At 43.1% G+C, this 22,639-nt stretch overlaps 1 protein-coding gene across 18 annotated transcripts in view; it reads left to right on the plus strand.

The window, feature by feature from the left end:
- The window catches only part of LOC139749872 (CUGBP Elav-like family member 4), a 1,199,110-nt gene that overhangs the window by 920,068 nt on the left and 256,403 nt on the right, over positions 1-22,639 (plus strand). For 16 of the 18 annotated variants that reach the window (XM_071664229.1, XM_071664237.1, XM_071664228.1 and 13 more), the window contains one exon: positions 13,128-13,219. In XM_071664229.1, the coding sequence (XP_071520330.1) occupies positions 13,128-13,219 (92 nt within the window). The remainder of the gene's footprint in view (positions 1-13,127; positions 13,220-22,639) is intronic. The other 2 variants (XM_071664231.1, XM_071664239.1) reach the window with 1 other exon arrangement.

A 22,639-nucleotide genomic window follows, 5' to 3' on the forward strand; every position in this document is an offset into this window, starting at 1 on the left:
TACCTAATGTATGTCCCTGGACAGGATAGGCAGAAGTCGTACGCAAATTTTAGACAGTATGATCAGGTACGACTGCCATTTGAGCACGATTGCACACACCCTTTAGCGTGACGGTACGACCGTTGACCATAATGGCCTGGCCTTTGACTGATATGCTTTTGGGTCAGGTCAAAGTTCAGGCCATCATAATCGTAGGTCAAACTGTCTTACTGTCGTGCGCAAGTATTGTGCTCTCTTGCTCGAGTGGTCTAGTGTGTGTGTGAAATGTACTGAGCGTGACATAGCTGAGTGGTTCCTGTGTACGTCACAAGACTACCACTCTAATGTTCAAGGTTAGGAACCAGGCGGGAAGGTGGAGCCTCTCTAAGACATCGTCAGGAGCAGTCACCGCGAGGGGTCTGCCCTAAGGGTACAAACTAACACTCCTGCCACGGGGTTTTAGTGTGTTGATTCCTGGACTCTGGTTTTCCCGTTGCGTCTCGTAATACGAACTCGTCTGTCTCATGCTGTCTGTTACGAACAAGTAGAAGTACAGCCTTGTCATTCCCATCTCGTCTTTTAGTACTGGTAATTATGCACAACCTCGTGTTGTACAAGGGGCAACTAGTAGTCACACAGGGGGCTATGTACTCGTAGTATATGGAACTACTGGCTCGTTGTATAGAGGGCTGCTGGCATGTCACTGGGGTCTAAATACTCGTCTTATAGGGGGCTGCTGCCTAGTCGTATAGAGGAGTACTGTCTTGTCACAGAGGGGGCTGCTGCCTAGTCGTATAGAGGAGTACTGTCTTGTCACAGAGGGGGCTGCTGGCATGTCGTATAGAGGGCTCCTGGTTGTTGTACAGGGGGCTACTGGGTTGTCGTACAGGAGGTTACTGGGTCGTTGTACTGGGGGCTTCTGTTTAGTGGTTTGGGAGGTTGCTGACCCCCACATCAACGGCGTCCACACTTCTTGAGTGAACAGCTCACCTCGAGAAAGCTCAGTACCAGCCTATTAAAACCATAGCTATATTTTTTCATATTCATGCATTACTGTACACAGGTGTACACTGACAGTACTGTAGGTAGGTGTGCACTGACTACTGTGGACAGGTGTACACTGACAGTACTGTACACAGGTGTTCACTAACCGTACTGTAGTCAGGTGTAAGCTGACAGCACTGTAGATAGGTGTACACTGACTACTGTAGACAGGTGTACACTGACAATGAAGGCAGGTGTGATCTTATGGCGACTCTCCCACCGTCTGCCAGTTTATCTCTACTGTCTTCTGACTCGATATTTTAGACAGACACACACCAGTTAGCGGGGCGAGGGAAGGGCATGGTAAATGGCTTTCAAGAACGATGACTTTGGACGTCTTATGACTCACGAGACTGGTGGTTCCTTGGACGTCATAGGACGTCAGGTGACTAGTGGTTCCTGGTGGATGTGTTCGTAGGGGTGATGACCACTTCACCTGAGCACCTCACCTGAGGTGCCTACCTACTTGTCCCTCCTTCAGGAGCGTAGCGTTGGTGTTCATCCAAGACTGGGATGGTAGATGGAATCTATAATTATATTTGTCCTTGCCAGCCAGTGTTGAGTATCGAGCGGGTACTGATGGTGTGTGTGTGTGTGTGTGTGTGTGTGTGTGTGTGTCGGAGGGAGGATGTGAGGCCTTGCCCGGCCCCTCAGCGCATCGGGGAGGAGTACTCAACAATTCATCATCTCGAGGGGGGGAAGGGGGGATGGGGGCGCTTGAAGCTGCTAGCGCTATCGAAGCGGCTGAGGTGGTCGCCTTGCTGGCCGGCCGGCCTGCATGGCTCTCACAGTCTGGCCAGCTCTCCTCCTTCATCACCCCCTCACCCACTCTACCACGTTAAGCACCAGGCTACCACTCAGTACACGTTGAGCACCAGGCTACCACTCAGTACACGTTGAGCACCAGGCTACCACTCAGTACACGTTGAGCACCAGGCTACCACTCAGTACACGTTGAGCACCAGGCTACCACTCAGTACACGTTGAGCACCAGGCTACCACTCAGTACACGTTGAGCACCAGGCTACCACTCTGTACACGTTGAGCACCAGGCTACCACTCAGTACACGTTGAGCACCAGGCTACCACTCAGTACACGTTGAGCACCAGGCTACCACTCAGTACACGTTAAGCACCAGGCTACCACTCAGTACACGTTGAGCACCAGGCTACCACTCAGTACACGTTGAGCACCAGGCTACCACTCAGTACACGTTAAGCACCAGGCTACCACTCTATACACATTAAGCATCAGGCTACCACTCTGTACACGTTAAGCACCAGACTACCATTCTCCTGATACGGTAGGTACCACCTCGACCACGTTAAGCACCGCTTTACCACTCTGTATATGTTAAGTACCTTTCTATTGCTCTGTCCTCGTTAAGTACCACTCTGCCACTCTATCCTCGTTCAGCACAATTCTACCACTGTGTCCGTGTTACGCACCGCTCTACCGCTCCGTTCACATAAGCACCACTCTGTACATGTAGAGAGACAACATAAAAAAAGTCTTTATACATATAAAAACTTGGAAACCGAAGCCAGACGAGACGTCTACGTGTTTAAAACCCCTGAAAATTGTAAAAAAAAATCTAAAGCCATAAAGAAAATGTCCAAGATAGTGACGGGTGTATGGGCCACCCCTGTATGTCCTTGATGTTACGAGTCTGAGAATAATGTAGATGGTTTGCATTTCTGTCTTGTTGGTCCTTTGGCACAGTGGTGCTTTTTATGGCCTTCTTAGAAACATGGGTTGTCCCATGCGTATTAATGTTACTTGTATGTGTGTGTGTGTGTGTGTGTGTGTGTGTGTGTGTGTGTGTGTGTGTGTATGGCTTGGGAAGAAAACACTGGTCACAGTTTGGTGTTAGTGACAACTTGTCTCACAGTACACGACCAGAATATATAGTGTACCAGGGTAGGACGACCCTCAGAAAACCATTGTGTCCCGGAGTAGGGCGACTTACAGAACATGATCGCGGGCCACAGCAGAAATCACATTTTGTGAGAGCAAGGGCGGGTGGCGCCCTGGGTCGACCCTCGTGCATCTCTCTAGCTAAGGCCTGTGGACTCCTCTTTATCGGATGTCATACGCCTTTCACCGTACCCTGGCACACAGACCCTAGATCTTACTATGCATACAAGCCCTAACCCTGCCCTGAACATTCACAGGCCCAATCTTACCCTACAAACCGTCCCTGACTCGCCCTACATATAGGTCCCGACCCTGTCCTACACACACAATATCTCAGTCCTGCTCTGCACACACAGGCCTCGACTTTGCCCTACATACAATCCCCAATCCTACATTACACACAGGCCCCGACCTTGCTATACATACAGGCCCCGACCCTGCTCTACGCACACACACGCATCAACCCTGCCTTACACACAGACCTAGACCCTGCCATACAACCCCCCCCCCCCCACACACACACACACACACACACGCACACAAACGCCGATCCTGTTCTACACACGCTCCAACCCTGCCTTATACACAGACCACGACCCTGCCTTAGACACACACAGACCACGACCCTGCCTTGCACACACACACACACACACACACACACACACACACACACACACACACGCGCGCGCGCGCGCGCGCGACCCTGCCCTTCACCCTCACCACTCCATCCATTCGCAAATTAGCCATGATGACATCACACACACCCCTGCCGCAGACCCACCTTCATCTGGAACCACTCGCCTTCCTCTCTACCTACTCGCACACACGCCTTGCACACTTGATAAGAATTTATCATTGCTTCTGGTAATTCTTTTCCCAGACTATGTATTCACAAGACCTTCGATAAGGCATCTTTATCATTCCTATCATATGCTTTCTCCAGATCCGTAAATGCCACGTTCAGATCCATCTGTTTCTCAAAGTCTTTCTCAGACATATTATTTAAAGCAAACACCTGATTCACACAGCCTCTTCCACTCCTGAAACCACACTGTTCCTCCCCATAATGTTCTGTACCTGCCTTCACCCTCTCACTCACCGCTCTCCCATACAAGGTAGCGCGTACTTTCCACAAACTTATACCGCTTTAGTTCGAGTACTCACCCTTGTCCCCCTTGGCTTTGATCGAGGTTTGTGGTTTGATCGACTAAGTAATGAAAGGGGAAGAGAGAGAGGTGTAGTAATAAAAAGAGTGTAGCTGAGAGAGTTGAAGAGGGTGTGCTGAAATGGTCTGTACATTTGGAGAGAACGAGTGTGGAGAGGTTGACATAGAGGATTCATGTGTCAGAAGTGGAGGGAACGTGGAGAACCGGGAGACCAAACAGGAAATGGAAAGATGGGGTGAAAAAGGTTTTGGGCTTTTGGGGCCTGAACATGTAGGAGGGTAAAAGGCGTGCACGGAATAGAGCGAATTAGAGCGATATCTTATACAGGGGACGATGTGCAGTCAATGGATTGAACCAAGGCATATGAAGCAGCCGGAATAAGCCATGGAAAGGTCTTTGTGGCGTGGTTGTGAACAGGGAGCTGTATTGTCTGTTCATTACACATGACAGCGAAAGAATAGATGTGAGCGAATGGGAACTTTTTTCGTCCGTTCCTGTTGCTACCTTGCTAACGCAGGAAACGGCGAATGAATATAAAAGAATTATACTAATAACTATAATAGTAATGATAATTTTAATATATTTATATGATTATGATTATATAATTATAATTATAATGATATTGATATTGTAAATATCAGTGATAATGCTAATGATAACAGTGGTTGGAACAGGGCTGTTTTGGTATTGGTGTGTGTGTGTGTGTGTGTGTGTGTGTGTGTGTGTGTGTGTGTAGATCATTTGTATTTTCACCTCAGAATTATAAGTCTAATAAACTTTCAGTAAAATTGCGTTTCTTTTTGGATTTTATGCTGCACAAGTTCATGTGTTCCTGAAGTGTTGTTTTTTCCTTTTCTGAAACATGATAGCATTTTAGTCTCCCTTCAGAAAAAAAAAAAGGAATCCTGTCGTTTTCTCACTCAAAGAAAATGGCGCGTCGTCCACTCAACTCGGGGAGTCTGGATGGGCAAGTTGACTTGGAAATCCCAGTTTAAAACTTGGAGTGGAGGAAACTTATTTGTTGCGCACGGGACCACGTTTTTAAATTCAGAATCGAGTTGTGGCACCGGGAATCAGATTTTGGCCCTCGTCTGGTGGGGTGAGGGGTAGTGCCTCCCTGAGACTCCTGATTCCTGGCACTCCAGGGGGCCATTGTTGTCGTGGGTGAGTGTACCAGGCCGGGGTACCTGTCTGGCGCGGGGACCTGTACGTAGCTCACGTTTGCTTGTTCTCCTTGCCTCTCCTTCTACCTCGGTGACGCTTGTTCTCCCTCGCAAGGCTCGTGTGTCCCCCCGTCTCTCTCTCTCTCTCTCTCTCTCTCTCTCTCTCTCTCTCTCTCTCTCTCTCTCTCTCTCTCTCTCTCATAAAAGGGTGGTTAGAGGAGATGAAGAAGAGGTGGGACGGGAGAAGGGATAGTTTGACGTGGAAGACGAAGACTAAAGAGTGTCGCCAGATGTGTGGTGATTGTTGTTGCCTTTGGGTGATTTTCTGGAAGCGTGTTCTTGGTGCCATATTTATAGACCCCCAGCAGACTTGGGGGAGGGTGTATGTGTCTATTCTATCTTTTGTTATTTTGTACACTGTGTATATGGACGGATGATTGGAGCCTCCCTGAGTGCTCTGAGGCTACGTGTGGAGCAAGGATGTTCCACGTATGTACTGTTGTGAGATGCTGGAGTTGTGTGTGGTTCGTGTTGTCGTTGTCATCAAGTTCCTGCCATACGTTTTGAGGCTGATTCCTTACATACGTACCGACTGGTTTATCTGTAGTCGTTCGCGCTGTTCTACGATGTTTTTAATGTCGGAGTCATTTTTCATTTGTGACGACTCGTACAGCTTTATTTTGTGTCCAGTGTGACCTCAGCAGGCGAGATTTGGAGGCGAGGGACGTTGGTAACTAGTAAGTTAGGCCAGGCGTTATCATGACCTTGACTAGGTGAAATTTTTGGTTCTGTGGAAGGGGTTAGTGTATGACTCAGGATTTTGCAGCTTCTTGTGCGCTCTCATGTTACCTTCTAAGGTTATATTGTTGGGTTTTATTCTTCTTAGCGCCGCTGTAGTAAAAAAAAATTTTTGTATGTTGTTTCTTCCTGTCCTCTCGAATTTTTTGAGTCTGTACCAAACGGGTATGTTCTGGAAGGGAGTTGTTCGAGACTACCATTTGTGTGGCGTCGTCGTCACAGATGTTCGTGGCACCAACTTGTGGGGGAACTTCAGCTGTGTTAAGTTATATATATAGTGTTGGTGATGGGGCGCTGCCCTGGGGTACCCCGCTTAGTAGAGGGAATTTAGGGTGACGCAGCAGAGTAGATGATGATTTCTGCAATGCATTGGTCTAGAAAGATACACATGAGTCTTTCTGTGATCTCTAATATGCCTAGTTGTAGTAGTTTATATTGTAGGCCGTTTAATCTCACTTCGTCAAAGGCTTTGCGTTTCTTTGTATAACTATAATGTATTCCTTGTCCTCTGGAAATAGCAATTTTTCTGACGCAATCGCAATTGTTGAGATGGTTTTCTGCTTCTCCGGAAGCCGTAGTGACTAGGGTTATGAAGGGTGTTGTTTTCGAGGTGTCCCTGGGGCTTGTGCGAGAGATATGGGGCGGTAGTTCTTCGGGTCTGTTTCTGGCCATTCTTGGTTTTGGTATCAGTGTTACTCTGGCATCTGAACCTGCGAGGAAAGTATCCTATGCATTGTAAATATTGAGAAGGGACTGTACTCCTTTTGGAGGTAGCATGTTAAATCGCCTCTTATCTCTTTTATCTTTTCCCGGGGCTGAGTTCTTGGCCTTCTGGATGGCTGGCTGTACGAAGCTCCAGCAAGTCAACTGCCAGTGAGAGGCGGGTGTTAGGGGACAGTCGGGCTGAGTCTGTGGTCTAGTGTAACATGGTTCTTTCTCTGCTCCGAGCCAGCCAGTCGGTTACTTTTTTCATCTTCTTGATAATAGTTGGCGTTTTCTTCAGGCGTAATGTGGAACACTGTTTTCCACGTGTTCATGAATTGTGCTGCCATACCTTCATCATCATCAGTCTTGTTATTGATGCCTTTCAAATGGATTCTGGAATTCCCCTGTAAGCGGCTGACTTCTTGCCAGAATGCTTTTGGGTCACACTGTATTTCTACGCAAGGGAGTTGATCGTATTTTCCCAGTGCAGGTTATCTTGTTCGCTTGGAGGTCCTTACATTGATGGTACCAGCAGAGCGAATGTCCAGCCATAGGACGTGGCGTAGCTAGGATATTTCTGGAGTGGGCGGAGGTATGATAATGTCTTGTGTCTGTGGATAGGGACTGGTTGATTGCGCTTTTTCGATGGTTTCATACTACCTGTCTTGAGCATTGTCTATTTCAAGGTCGATATTAGGGAGATTTTTGTTGATTGTTTCACTAAATAGGTTCCAGTTGGCGATCTAGGTAGCCAGCCGTTGTGTACCGGGAGTGAGGAGGGAAGCGGTTGACACTGACTATCGCGTTAATATGATCGCTGCATGTTAGCTGTGGGCAGCGCAGCAGGTTTTACCATTTCCAAGTGTTATATCTGGTGTGGTCAGGCCTGAGTGACCTTATAAGGTTGGGAAGTTTGGCCTCTGATGTTGAGCACCAAAACGTTTCATTAGGTTTAATATATTACCGCCTGTGGTGTTTGTGGTAGGGTGCCCAAGGTTTGTTTGACTAGCGGTGAAAACATTGATGGTTTTGGTACCCTAAGGATGTTGTAGTAATCTGGGAACATAGGACATGCCCGCCTTGTGCGTGTAGGGATGTGGGGATATAGGTAGCAGGATTATTAGCCGGGTCCAGTGATGTCATTATGTTTACAGATCATATGTCAGAGAACTGGACGTCATCTGTGATCTCGTGTTGTTGGCCATTCCCGCCGGCCAACCCGCGTAGTGGCTCGCTCAGTCGGCAGGTTTGATATTCCAGGATCGTAATTATGTGTGGTTTGAGACTCCATGGCAGTTAATCAGACCCACTTGGAATGGTTTTTCCATCATGTGTGCGTTTATAAGGTCAAAGCGTCCGCTTGTCCAGTGTTGCAAGTTTTATGAAATTATTTTTTAATTAAGTCTAATAAGTGAAAATTATTTCTGCTTGCTTTTGTTTTTAGGTCGATTTCTCACATGAGAAATGTTGGTCGGGTATTATTTCGGTTCAGTTGTTTACCCTTTGTTTGTATTGCCATTTTCCTGACATCACATTTCATGGCTGTGGCTGAGTGAACCTTTTTTCAGTGCTAGCATTTTGGGTAGGTTGCTTGGCATTCCCTCCATGTGTGGTTCTTTTTAGAGCGTAGTGAACATAACTTGTAATCACATACCTTGGTGGTGTGGGCGTCAGTTGCATTATACAGCCAGGAGCCGAGAGATGCAGCCAGGGAGCCGGGAGGTGAAGTGTATCGATTCATTTCGATGGCATAGTTTGAGTCCATCTTGGCAGCCTTGATCAGCCATATCTACCGAGTCACATTGGATTTTATGCGTCTTTGATCTCAGGAATTTAGGTACACGGGCGACTTTTGCTCAGCTCTTTTTCTTTTCTCTTCGTCATCTGTGATGTGTTCCAGGTCTTTGTCCTGAAGTGTCTCATGTTGTACAGTTTGACGGATCTACGACAGGAGATGTCTGGAGGACATTGCATTGTAAATGTTTCTCTACCCAGTGCTTGGGTGACTTTATTATTATTGAACATTAAATCATATGACTTGACATTACTGAAATACAGATTTACTTCCCCGTAGTTGTCTGTAGTGTCCGCGGGAGTATGTTCTCTAGAGCAGGACTTACACCCTACAGCACATTCGAGCCCCGGGCACGCCGAATCTTTTTTCGCTCCATCTTTTCATCACATACATGGTCTTCCTGTTCTCCTTGTCCCCACATTTTTTGACACATTTGCATATATTTCTCTCTGTCAACTTCTCTTCTCACTCATTCTTTTCATATGACTAAATCATTTCAGTACACCTTCATCTCTCTCAACCACATTCTTCATATTAGCACACCTTTCTCTTACCCTGTCATTTTTTACTCCAGCGACCCTCCTCACACTAAATCTTGTCCTAATGCATTTCATTTCCAACACATTCACGTCTTTCCATGCATTGGGATCTATATACTATACCTTGAAACATGCATGCCCATCTTCACCCTCCCAGATAATGACATCTCTTTCCACACATTCCTCAATGCTCCCAGAACATTCGCCCCCTCGTCTACCCTATGACTCACCTCATCCCCCATGATTCCGTTCACTGCCATTTCCACTCCCAGGTATCTAAAACACAACTTCCCTAAGTTTTCTCCATTCCGACTTGCACCCCAGCTAACCTGTCTCTTTCCATTAGTGTCCCAAATAACTTATTTTATTCACATTTATTCTCAACTTTCTCCTTTCATACGCTCCCAAACTCAGTCATTAATTTCTACAGTTTGTCTCACGAATCTGCCATCAGCGCCGTGACACCAGCGAACAACAGTTGCCTCACTCAAGAACGTACACTAGTGTTTACATGACAGATATCCCCACATTTCTTTCCTTCTAAAGTACCATCTTTCATAGTACATTATTCAATAGGCCCTTTTTTCCCAGTGCCTTCTTCTTATTGTTGTAATTCCGTCGTTTTGCGTTACAGTATTTGTTCGTAATCCCTATTGTAAGTTGTATAATTTATAATGAGTACCTTTACTTTGTAGTCCCTATTGTTTTTTTTTTTTTTTGAATGAATACCAGTCATACACAAAGACATCTTAAAAGTCGTTCAGAGGAAACTATGACGGATTAAACTTGGAGATCCACTTCATCGTTATTGAGAATCAACATTTGTAAGTGATTGTAAGACTAGGTTTTTCATGAATACCAATCGAGCGAGACAATGGCGGGCAGCGCTGGTCGCTTGTACACGCTCCGACAGAGATGCGTTTGTTTATTTATTGCGTCTTTGAAGACGTGGATTAAACCGTGTGATGTGACGTTCCTGAGCGAGGTATAGTGTGGACTGACTATACCGTGTGATTTGACGGTCCTGAGCGAGGAATGGTGTAGAGTATACCGTGTGGTGTGACGGTCCTGAGCGAGGTATGGCGTGGACTGTATACCGTGTGGTGTGACGGTACTCAGTGAGGTGTGGTGTGGACTGTATACCGTGTGGTGTGACGGTGCTCAGTGAGGTGTGGTGTGGACTGTATACCGTGTGGTGTGACGGTACTCAGTGAGGTGTGGTGTGGACTGTATACCGTGTGGTGTGACGGTGCTCAGTGAGGTATGGCGTGGACTGTATACCGTGTGGTGTGACGGTACTCAGTGAGGTGTGGTGTGGACTGTATACCTTGTGGTGTGACGGTACTCAGTGAGGTATACGTCCAAAATAGGGTTTTGTATAAACTTGGGCGGTTATGCAGTGTGGGTTACTAATGACAGTGCTCTGTACTGGATGGTGTGTGTGTGAATAATGAATAGTCATAGTGAATGGTGAAGGATATTTATGGCTGGTAAATTAGATCTTTTTTTAGTGAGCAGATATTTTACCGGTCGTTTTACACGGCACCAGTCGGTAAAAAGAAAAAAAAAATTGACGAAAGTAACGTAACCTAACCTAGCTCAAGTAACGTACTTAACCTAACCTACCCCAAGTAACGTAACGTAACCTAAATCCAAGTAACGTAACCTAACCTAGCTCAAGTAACGTACCTGACGTAACTAACCTACCCCAAGTAACGTAACATAACCTAAATCCAAGTAACGTAACGTAACCTAAATCCAAGTAACGTAGTTAACCTAATTAGCCTACCCCAAGTAACGTAACCTAACCTAGCTCGTCACGTACCTAACCTAACCTGACCTACCCCAAGTAACGTAACCTAACCTAGCTCGTCACGTACCTAACCTAACCTGACCTACCCCAAGTAACGTAACCTAACCTAAATCCAAGTAACGTACCTAAGTAACCTAGCATAACCTGCTAAGTAACCTAACCTAACTTGATAACCTTACCTAAACTAAACGTTTACTAAAGAAGATTCCCTTCACGTTGTACGGAACAATAACCACACAGTGTCTGTGTCGTGGGTTTTGTGGTAAACGTGAGCTGAGCTCCAGCAGGAGTCCCCATCGTTGAGACTGGTGCAGGTATCCAGGTACCTGTTGCTGGGGGGTCATCACTCTCCACCTGTATGGACTGGATGGAAAGCTTTTTTTTTTTTTATCCATTAGTTGGCTCGTGATATTGTGGCAAGATATGAAAAACGAACTCTATAACCTGGGCTGATGGTGTAAGAAGTAGTTCCCACCGTACAGAAAGTGGGCGGCTGTTCTGGAATGAGAGGTTTATTTATATACAGATTTTGTGTGTGTTGTTGATTATGAAGATGAAGTATGATATTATGTATTAACTAGATGAGAGAGTCCAAGGATGATGTATGTATGAGATCTTAATAGATGGCGTCATGAACACGGTGTTCAGGACCCTTGCCCTGTGTACTGTAGCAGTCATGCTGTGTTTGTTGTTTATGTACTGAAATTTTCAAGTGTATGCAGAAAGAAAGAAGAAAGATCAGCATATATTTTCATCCTTTTATTTCTGAAGGTATTGAGGAAGGTAATGGGGTTTAGAATTATGTGTATTGGGGCAACAGGATAGTCATAAAATTTATTGTAAATTTGTGTGTGTTACTTATATGTAACGATTTGAGGCTGAATGACCACAATAGGCGTCTGCCAGTAAATCAAAACATGATATAGTAAAGCTCACCCGATGTTTACATGTGTTACCAGAATGACTGATAATATAGTATAACGTAGGCTAACCCACACAGCACCTTTGGTGGTTAGGGGCCAGAACCATATCATGGCAGGCTATGTAATGCTTAAGGGTCAGGTGAAGGACCAGGCTATCATGGCCAGGGAATGTATCGTGCTCATGGATCGTTACGTCGTGCTCATTGGAGCTAATTTCTGGTAACGTTCTCGAGGCCGTAACAGAAGCTGTTGTCACGTTAACTCCACCAGTAGTGGTGGTTAGTAACGAAGCCAGTGAACAGTGTATGATAATCTTCGTCACACTATAACGCTAACATACAAGTCTAGTACCTTGTCTCTTCCTTCATTGTTTATATCGAATACTTTTCAGTTAATTGGTAGTTAACTTTGTTGTAAATTTGACGTCTTTGAAGGTGAGAGCACAATTTTTTCTTCGGGTGAAATATGTAAATCCAATGTTTCTTGTGGATTTTAACTTTCAGTTTTGAAATACTCTCTGGTTTTCATAATCGAACCATTGTTTATTTGTTCCAGTTGGGGATGCATATTTGTGGTTTGCTGTATTTGATGAAAAAAAAAAAATCTATATGTATTCATTATTATGTATGTGTCCTATCGTGGTAGATGCAGGGTTGTTTACTGTTCCAGTGTTTTTAGTCTAATGTATGAATAGCTTTCTGTCTTGTTTTCAGGCTTAGCATTAAGAAACTTTTCTTTATGCATTTAGATACTTAAAAATGTATATTTCTCTGCGTATTTACGTCGTATTTCATGAGATGTATTAATACTTCACGTATTACTAGGTTACGTATGGATACTGTCTTCAGTATATTATTTGTTATGTTTTCTTCCTTCGTTCAAACAAGAGCCATCATACATGCTGTGAGGGCGTATATGGCCCTCAGATTACACTGGGAGACGGTGTCCAGAATGTTCGATTGGTGGTTATAACTTGACGTTAACGGCCTCCCCTAATGACCCAACAGTCATCTGGCCTCATGTCCATAAAGCGAACCAGCCCTTGTTCAGAGAGAACTGATGGTTCATGAAAATTATATATATGTAACGAGTATTAACCATTTCTGGCTTCATCACCACTTGTAGGTAAAAAAAGAAATTAAAAGAAATATACATCTTTGTCGGAGTTAACTTATACTTGGATGTCATTAATAAATTTTTGTCTCTCTTTTTCCGTATTGATATTACACTATGGCTTCCTCGTCGTTGCCCACCAATTGAGCGAGATTTTCGTATTATTTCCAGGTTGCGCGTTTGTGAAATACGGGTCGCACACAGAGGCTCAGGCCGCCATTAACACCCTTCACGGGAGTCAGACAATGCCGGTAAGTTGCACTGTAAGTCACCATTGCCCTTTTTATAGTGTTCGTAAGTAGCACTGTAATTGTTTTTACATGTTCTTTTGTGTTAGTAACTTTCGTGTGTCGTTTGTCCTGATAAGTTTTTTTTTCTTCTTCTAAATTTGTGTGTTGTCGTTTTTGTCTTTCAATTGATCTTGTTTTTCTTTTGAATTAGTCTCTGGTGTCTGTGTACGTTTGAGTAATTTTTTTGTTATCTGGTCTATGTAGAGGATGTGTGGATCAGGTGTTTGCTTTGAAGAATGTATGTGAGAAATACTTAGAAAAGCAAATGGATTTGTATGTAGCATTTATGGATCTGGAGAAGGCATATGATAGAGTTGATAGAGATGCTCTGTGGAAGGTATTAAGAATATATGGTGTGGGAGGCAAGTTGTTAGAAGCAGTGAAAAGTTTTTATCGAGGATGTAAGGCATGTGTACGTGTAGGAAGAGAGGAAAGTGATTGGTTCTCAGTGAATGTAGGTTTGCGGCAGGGGTGTGTGATGTCTCCATGGTTGTTTAATTTGTTTATGGATGGGGTTGTTAGGGAGGTGAATGCAAGAGTTTTGGAAAGAGGGGCAAGTATGAAGTCTGTTGTGGATGAGAGAGCTTGGGAAGTGAGTCAGTTGTTGTTCGCTGATGATACAGCGCTGGTGGCTGATTCATTTGAGAAACGGCAGAAGCTGGTGACTGAGTTTGGTAAAGTGTGTGAAAGAAGAAAGTTAAGAGTAAATGTGAATAAGAGCAAGGTAATTAGGTACAGTAGGGTTGAGGGTCAAGTCAATTGGGAGGTAAGTTTGAATGGAGAAAAACTGGAGGAAGTAAAGTGTTTTAGATATCTGGGAGTGGATCTGGCAGCGGATGGAACCATGGAAGCGGAAGTGGATCATAGGGTGGGGGAGGGGGCGAAAATCCTGGGAGCCTTGAAGAATGTGTGGAAGTCGAGAACATTATCTCGGAAAGCAAAAATGGGTATGTTTGAAGGAATAGTGGTTCCAACAATGTTGTATGGTTGCGAGGCGTGGGCTATGGATAGAGTTGTGCGCAGGAGGATGGATGTGCTGGAAATGAGATGTTTGAGGACAATGTGTGGTGTGAGGTGGTTTGATCGAGTAAGTAACGTAAGGGTAAGAGAGATGTGTGGAAATAAAAAGAGCGTGGTTGAGAGAGCAGAAGAGGGTGTTTTGAAATGGTTTGGGCACATGGAGAGAATGAGTGAGGAAAGATTGACCAAGAGGATATATGTGTCGGAGGTGGAGGGAACAAGGAGAAGTGGAAGACCAAATTGGAGGTGGAAAGATGGAGTGAAAAAGATTTTGTGTGATCGGGGCCTGAACATGCAGGAGGGTGAAAGGAGGGCAAGGAATAGAGTGAATTGGATGGATGTGGTATACCGGGGTTGACGTGCTGTCAGTGGATTGAATCAGGGCATGTGAAGCGTCTGGGGTAAACCATGGAAAGCTGTGTAGGTATGTATATTTGCGTGTGTGGATGTATGTATATACATGTGTATGGGGGTGGGTTGGGCCATTTCTTTCGTCTGTTTCCTTGCGCTACCTCGCAAACGCGGGAGACAGCGACAAAGCAAAAAAAAAAAAATATATATATATATATATATATATATATATATATATATATATATATATATATATGTATATATATATATATATATATATATATATATATATATATATATATATATATATATATATATATATATATGTGTGTGTGCGTAGACAGATAGATAAAGATATATAGATAGATAATGTAATTAACCTGGGACCAGTTTCTGAAAGAGACTTGGTGCTACCTAGGACTTTTTTTAAGGCTCTTGCAGTCAAAGTCTGTGTTACTTACAGTAGCAGGGAAATGTGGACTCCGACGCCTCTGCACTGATGAGTTCTTTGACGAGACTGTACTGCCGGTGATACAGCCCCGCCATAGTTGACTTTTCACTTGTGACATCTTGCAGGTGGTGCCCTGTAACACACACACACACACATATATAAATATATATATATATATATATATATATATATATATATATATATATATATATATATATATATATATATATGTGTGTGTGTGTGTGTGTGTGTGTGAGTGTGTGTGTGTGTGTGTGGTTTCGTTGCATTATACATGACAGCTAGAGACTGAGTGTGAACGAATGTGGCCTTTGTTGTCTTTTCCTAGCGGTACCTCGCGCACAGTGAAATATAGAACCAAGGTGTATGGCTGGTACTTACAGGGAAGTAGAGCAGATGATTGACAGATGTATACATGAGGTAAACAGGAGGTCAAGAGCAAGGTGCAGGGGTTTAAAATGAAGGCCAATGAGGGGGTGAGCGAGTATCAGTAAAGTTTAGGGAGAATAAGATATTTTGGAAGTAGGTTGATAGCGTGAGAAAAACAAGAGAACAAATGGTAACATTGGTGAAGTGGTAACAAGTAGTGATGAAACGAGGAGTTGGAGTGAGTATTTTAAAGGACTGTTATGTATATTTGATGATAAAGTGGTAGATGTAGGGTGTTTGGGTCGGGATGGTGAACGAAGTGAGAGCATGGAAAGTGCTTTGGTGAAGAGAGATGTGGAAGCCTTGCATATATTGCATTGTGGCAAGGCGGTTGAAGTGGATGGCATTGTAGTTGAATTTCTCAAAGAAGGGAGTGACTAAGTTGTTTTTGTTAGTTCGGGTTTTCATTGTATGTATAGATCATAGTGAGGTGCCTGAGGATTGGTGGAATGCATGCATCATGCCATTGTATAAAGGCAAAGGTGAAAATGCGTGTTCAAACTTGATGAGTGTACCTGGTAAGTTGTATGGGAGGTTGGTGATTGAGAGGGTGAAGGCATGTACATCAGACGGGAGGAACGGTGTGGTTTCAAAAGTGGTAGAGGATGTGTGGAACAGGTGTTTGCTTTAAAAATATGTTTGAGAATTAAATAAACAGAAGAACTTCTATATGGCATTTATAGATCTGGAAAAAGTATATGACAGGGATGACAGAGGCTCTATTGGAAAGTTTTAAGAATATACAGTGTGGAAGGGAAGCTACTGAAAGTAGTGAAAGGATGTAATCAAGTGTAAGGCGTGTTTGCTGGTAGGTAGAGTATGAGAGGTTTCAGGTGAAGATGGGTCTGCGGCAGGGTGTCTTTTGTTACCATGGGTGTTTGATTTGTTAATGGATTAGGTGGTGAGGCAGGTAAATTCAAGTGTTTTGGAGAGAGGGGCGAGTATGTAGTCCGAAGGGGGTGAGGAGACCAGGGGAGTGTCAGTTGCTGTCTGCTGATGACACAGATCTAGGTGCAGATTCGGGTGAGAGATTACAGAAGATGGTGACCATGTTTGGGGTGGAATGTGAAAGGAAGATGTTGAGAGTAAATGTGAACAAAAGAAAGATTATTAGGTTTAGCAGGCCAAAGGGCCAGGTTAGTTGGGGTATGAGACTGAACAGAAAAAAATTGTGAGCAAGTGGAGTGGAGATACCTGGGAGTGGACATGGCAGCGAAACTGAGTCATAGGGTGGGTGAGGGGCGAACGTTCTGGGAGCATTGAGGAGGTCATTTGAAGGGACAAAAATTGGTATGCTTGACGGTAGGGTTGTCCCAACAATATTATATAGATGCCAATCATGGGGTATAGATGAGGCTGTGCAGAGGAGAGTGAATGAGCCGTAGATTAAATGTTTGAGGACATTATATGGTGTGAGGTGGTTTATCGAGTAATAAAAAGGTAATAGAGGGGTGTATGGCAATAAGACGAGTGGTTGAGAGAGCTGAAGTGTTTGTACTGAAATGGTTTGGACACCTGAAGAGATTGAGTGAGGAGAGGTTGACAAAAATTGTGTGTGTGTTATAAGTGGAGACAAAATGAAGAGCCAGGAGACCAAACTAGAAATAGGAGGATGGAGTGATAAAGGCTTTAAGTATTAGGGGCCTAAACATGCTGGAGGAAGAAAGACGCACACGGGGAGAGTGAATGAAAGGGATGTCATATACAGGAGGCGGGAGGGAGGGGGGGGGGGGGGTGACGTGCTGTGGACTGAACGGGGGCACCTTAAGGTGCTTAGAGAAACCATGGAGAGGTGTGTGGGGCCTGGTTGTAGATAGGGAGCTGTGGTTTCAGAACATCACACATGACAACTAGAGAAAGGATGTTGATGGTGTTTTTTTTTTATTCGTTTATTCCTGGCGCTACGTCATTAACGAGGGGAAACGGCGAACAATATACTTGGATCACGCGCTAGATTGTGATCCTTTCCTATATATATATATATATATATATATATATATATATATATATATATATATATATATAGTATTATTATCATTATTATTATTATTTTGCATTGTCGCTGTCTCCCGCGTTTGCGAGGTAGCGCAAGGAAACAGACGAAGGAAATGGCCCAACCCACCCCCATACACATGTACATACATACACGTCCAAACACGCAAATATACATACCCATACATCTCAATGTACACATATATATACACACACAGACACATACATATATACACATGCACACAATTCACACTGTCTGCCTTTATTCATTACCATCGCCACCCCACCACACATGGAATAACACCCCCCTCCCCCCTCATGTGTGCGAGGTAGCGCTAGGAAAAGACAACAAAGGCCCCATTCGTTCACACTCAGTCTCTAGCTGTCATGCAGTAATGCCCGAAAACCACAGCTCCCTTTCCACATCCGGGCCCAACAGAACTTTCCATGGTTTACCCCAGACGCTTCACATGCCCTGATTCAATCCACTGACAGCACGTCGACCCCGGTATGCCACATCGATCCAATTCACTCTATTCCTTGCCCGCCTTTCACCCTCCTGCATGTTCAGGCTCCGATCACTCAAAATCTTTTTCACTCCATCTTTCCACCTCCAATGTGGTCTCCCACTTCTCCTCGTTCCCTCCACCTCCGACACATATATCCTCTTGGTCAATTTTTTCTCACTCATTCTCTCCATGTGCCCAAACCATTTCAAAACACCCTCTTCTGCTCTCTCAACCACGCTCTTTTTATTTCCACACATCTCTCTTACCCTTACATTACTTACTCGATCAAACCACCTCACACCACATATTGTCCACAAACATCTCATTTCCAGCACATCCACCCTCCTGCGCACAACTCTATCCATAGCCCACGCCTCGCAACCATACAACATTGTTGGAACCACTATTCCTTCAAACATAGCCATATATATATATATATATATATATATATATATATATATATATATATATATATATATATATATATATATATATATTCATATATATATATATATATATATATATATATATATATATATATATATATATTCATATATATATATATATATATATATATATATATATATGTGTGTGTGTGTGTATGTAGATGGGATGTGGAACAGTTTTGTGCGTATTTGTCGTTTTTCTGTGTGTTTACTTTTTATCAGTACTGTATTGAATTTTCGCCGGGCCAGTTTGTGCTGCCGTTCGTCGGCTGACACTTGCACAGCTCGTTCCTTGTTTCGAACGGACATTATTTTTTATCCATTTATTCTGTAGTAAGGCAAAAACTGATTACATTCTCATAATATTTCTGAAAAAAGTATACTTTTTTTCATTTTTTCCCCAGTTACAATTAACGCCTTGCTTCCAGTTCAGTGGATCCTTTTCAAACTGGCCATGCATATCTGACATCATTTGCTCAAAAACTTATTCATATTTTTTCGAGATATCCGCATCAAAAATAACCATGTTATGGTCAGTATAGTCTATGGTACAGTTGTACATGTTGATCGTTGCTCTTCATTATTCAACAAAAACTTGATACCTTTTATTTTTTTATTGATTTATTTTTTGCAGATGATATTCGTTGATTATTTTTCTATAAATGTCGCCACAAGAATCCAAACATATCAACTCTGTAGGCTGGTATAGAGTCAACATATCATTCCTTTAAGCTGGTAGGGGGCTAGCACATCATTTCTGTAATCTGTTATAGAGCTAACTTATCATTTTATGCTGGTATAAAGCTGACATAGCATACCTTTACGTCCAGACCAAGATATCACTCCTTTAGGGTGCTGTAGAGCTAACATGATCCTTTAGCTAGGTTAGAGCTAACATATCATCCCTTTAGGTTGGTATAGAACTAACATATCATTCCATTAGTTTGGTATAAAGCTAACATATCATTCCTTTAGGTTGGTATAGAGCCAACATATCATTCCTTTAGGCTGATTTAGAGCGATACTTAAACTTTAGAGTATAACCCTCGAGTAGAGCAATATATGTACTCGTGACAAAGCTGTTTAGGTATTCGGAACTTTCTCATATAAAAGGAAAAGATATTAATATAAATGTTAAACTCTCGTACTACCAAAAAAAAAAAAGCATCTATGGATGCTTTACTTCCAAGATATGATCATTTGTAAGGACACATAAAGACGGTAGCTCTTCCTGCGACTTGCATCGTAGCAAGCAAGAAATGCCGCTGGTGTTGACATTCCGATGGTAAGTGTAGAATATTATTGCTAACACGAATTCCCTTCCACATGTGAGCATATAACGTCATGTCCCGTCAGCCGAGGTGTTTACTGGACGGCTGCCACGGTGTTGCCTCCACGAAGCCCGTGAACTCCAACACGAGAACCTCATATATATCATTGTCAAGCTGTTCAACTTGCACAGTGGGGAACAGTTGTTGGTATGAATAAGTTTGGCTCCCCGCTGACCAAGATCGCCGCAGAACCTGGAATTTCTCGACCCACTGTACAACGGCGGTAGATAAGGTGGAATGAGAAGGAAAACTCAAAGGTTGACACAGATTAGGCTCAACCAGAAAGAAAACCGGTCCAAACCAGAGAAGCTGACCAAGCTAACCCATTCACCGATGCCGTTTCGATATAAGAACACCAGGAACCTGATGTGATGGCTGGTACTATGAAAGGCTACGTGTAGCTGGAAAACACCTCAGGACTCCTGATACAAAAGAGAAAATAACAAAGATACTTCGTGATAGTAACCTTAGATTTCCACAGTAGCTCGAAGATGAATGGCTCAAACTGTAGGCTTGGGTCATCAGGACCGAGGAGAAAACTCTCTGCTCTAAAGACCTTGTACCTTCTCGGTTGGCCTGGTAGAGGTTGTAATAGGAACCTTATAGAGAACATTTAGGCATTGTCGTCAAGATGTGGGAGTCGGCGCAAGAGAGCATTATGACGGCTGCTGCAGCATACAAAACAGTAAAGGGATGTGTTGTGGAGGTCGCTAGTGCTGATGTGCGGAGGTGCAGCATTCATCCTTGAGTGATCACTGGAAGTAATTGTCAAGAACAGTAGTTGGACCAGCTACTGATATACTGGTGTTATACACAATAAAAGTTTATTGTTAGTATATGTTCCTTTTGCTCCTGTGTTGTTAGAGAGTTGAATATTGTGAAGTATGGGAGGAGGATGAACGGCTGAATGTAAAAGATTAGCAAAGGAAATACAAAGGAACTACAGAAAATAGGTGGACTATCCAGCTGAGAGACTAAGTTCATTTATGATATCCAAACAACCCAAAAGTTTTAATCCCTTACTAAGATGATAGTAGGTGAAGATATGATATGACTATGTATATATATATATATATATATATATATATATATATATATATATATATATATATATATATATCTTTAATACTATTCGCCATTTCCCGCGTTAGCGAGGTAGCGTTAAGAACAGAGGACTGGACCTTTGAGGGAATATCATCACTTGGCCCCCTTCTGTTGCTTCTTTTGGAAAATTAAAAAAAAAATTAATATATATATATATATATATATATATATATATATATATATATATATATATATATATTGACAAAGAGGATATATGCGTCGGAGGTGTAGGGAACGAGGAGAAGCGGGAGACTAAATTGGAGGTGGAAGGATGCAGTGAATAAGATCTTGAGCGATCGGGACCTGAACGTACAGGAGGGTGAAAGGCGTGCAAGGAATAGAGTGAATTGGAATGATGTGGTATACAGGGGTCGACGTGCTGTCAGTGGATTGAACTAGAGCATGTGAAGCGTCTGGGGTAAACCATGGAAAGGTCTGTGGGACCTGGATGTGGAAAGGGAGCTGTGGTTTCGGTGCATTGCACCTGACAGCTAGAGACTAAGTGTGAATTGATTTAGCCTTTTTGGTCTTCCTGGTGCTACCTCGCTGAAGCAGGGGGTAGCTATGCGGTTTCCAGTGAGGTGGGGTATCGCTGAGAATGGATGAAGGCAAGCAAGTATGAATATGTACATGTGTATATATGTGTATGTATATGTATATATGTTGGTATGTATATGTGCGTGTATGGGCAATTATGTATATTTGTGTTTATATGAGTGGATGGGCCATTCTCCATCTGTTTCTTGGCACTACCTCGCAGACATGGGAAATGGCAATCAGTATAACAAAAAAGTAATTCTTTCGGTACATTGTTTCATCCTTTTAGTGTGTGTGTCTGTGTGTAGTTAACAAATGTTAAGAATGGAGTCTTGAGAGTGGCAGATGCCTGCACTTTGATCTTTGCAGCATGAGAATTAGTGCAGTACTTTCATTAGGAATACAAGATGAATGGTTCTACTTGCCCATGTCCACCATAATGAAGTAGTGTATACAGTTGGATAAGCAGAATCTCAAGCCATCCTTGAGACAGTATTTGTAAAGTATGCTTTCTCCAAACTGGGAGTACTTTGAATATACAGTTATTAGTATTTTCCTTTCTGAAATGGGATACCTCATACTGAAATTAGTAATGCTAGATTACTGTTTCTTACCTTGGGCTATGGGTTCTTGTTGAAATAGCTGTATGTGGAAGTTAATGTCATCAGTCCTAGGTTGAGTTATACTTGACTATATGAAACAATTTGCCGAGTTCTGTTGGAATGACAAAAAGTAAGTAGGGCAACATTAGTTCATTAGAGAAATCACTCTTGGCATTCCGGTTTCATAATTTCTATACACAGTTCCCTTAAGTGCAGTTCACACCTTACATTTGTCTGCTGCTCAACTCTTTTGTGACTCGTATACATTGGGACCAGCTACAAGACTGGCTCCCATGATCATTGAAGCATTTATATTCCATACACAGAGCTTTGAACTTTGGAATATTGACAAAAATCCTATGAGCCAAAATTAACAATGAATTTAACGCAGTCGTAGTTGGAGAGTTTACTTTCGTGGGTCTCGCATAAAGCTAGTAAATAACTTGAAAGTGGACAAGACACTAGTGAAAAAAAAAGTTGAATAATGTAAAGCAAAGAAAATTAAAGTCAAGAAATTAAGAAAAAACCTCACTCGTCTTCACTGTAAGAGCCTTCAGTTACCTTATTCTCATTTTTAACACAGTATACTATGCCATCATTATG

This window comes from Panulirus ornatus, chromosome 8 (assembly GCF_036320965.1).
Source record: "Panulirus ornatus isolate Po-2019 chromosome 8, ASM3632096v1, whole genome shotgun sequence".
NCBI lineage: Eukaryota > Metazoa > Arthropoda > Malacostraca > Decapoda > Palinuridae > Panulirus > Panulirus ornatus.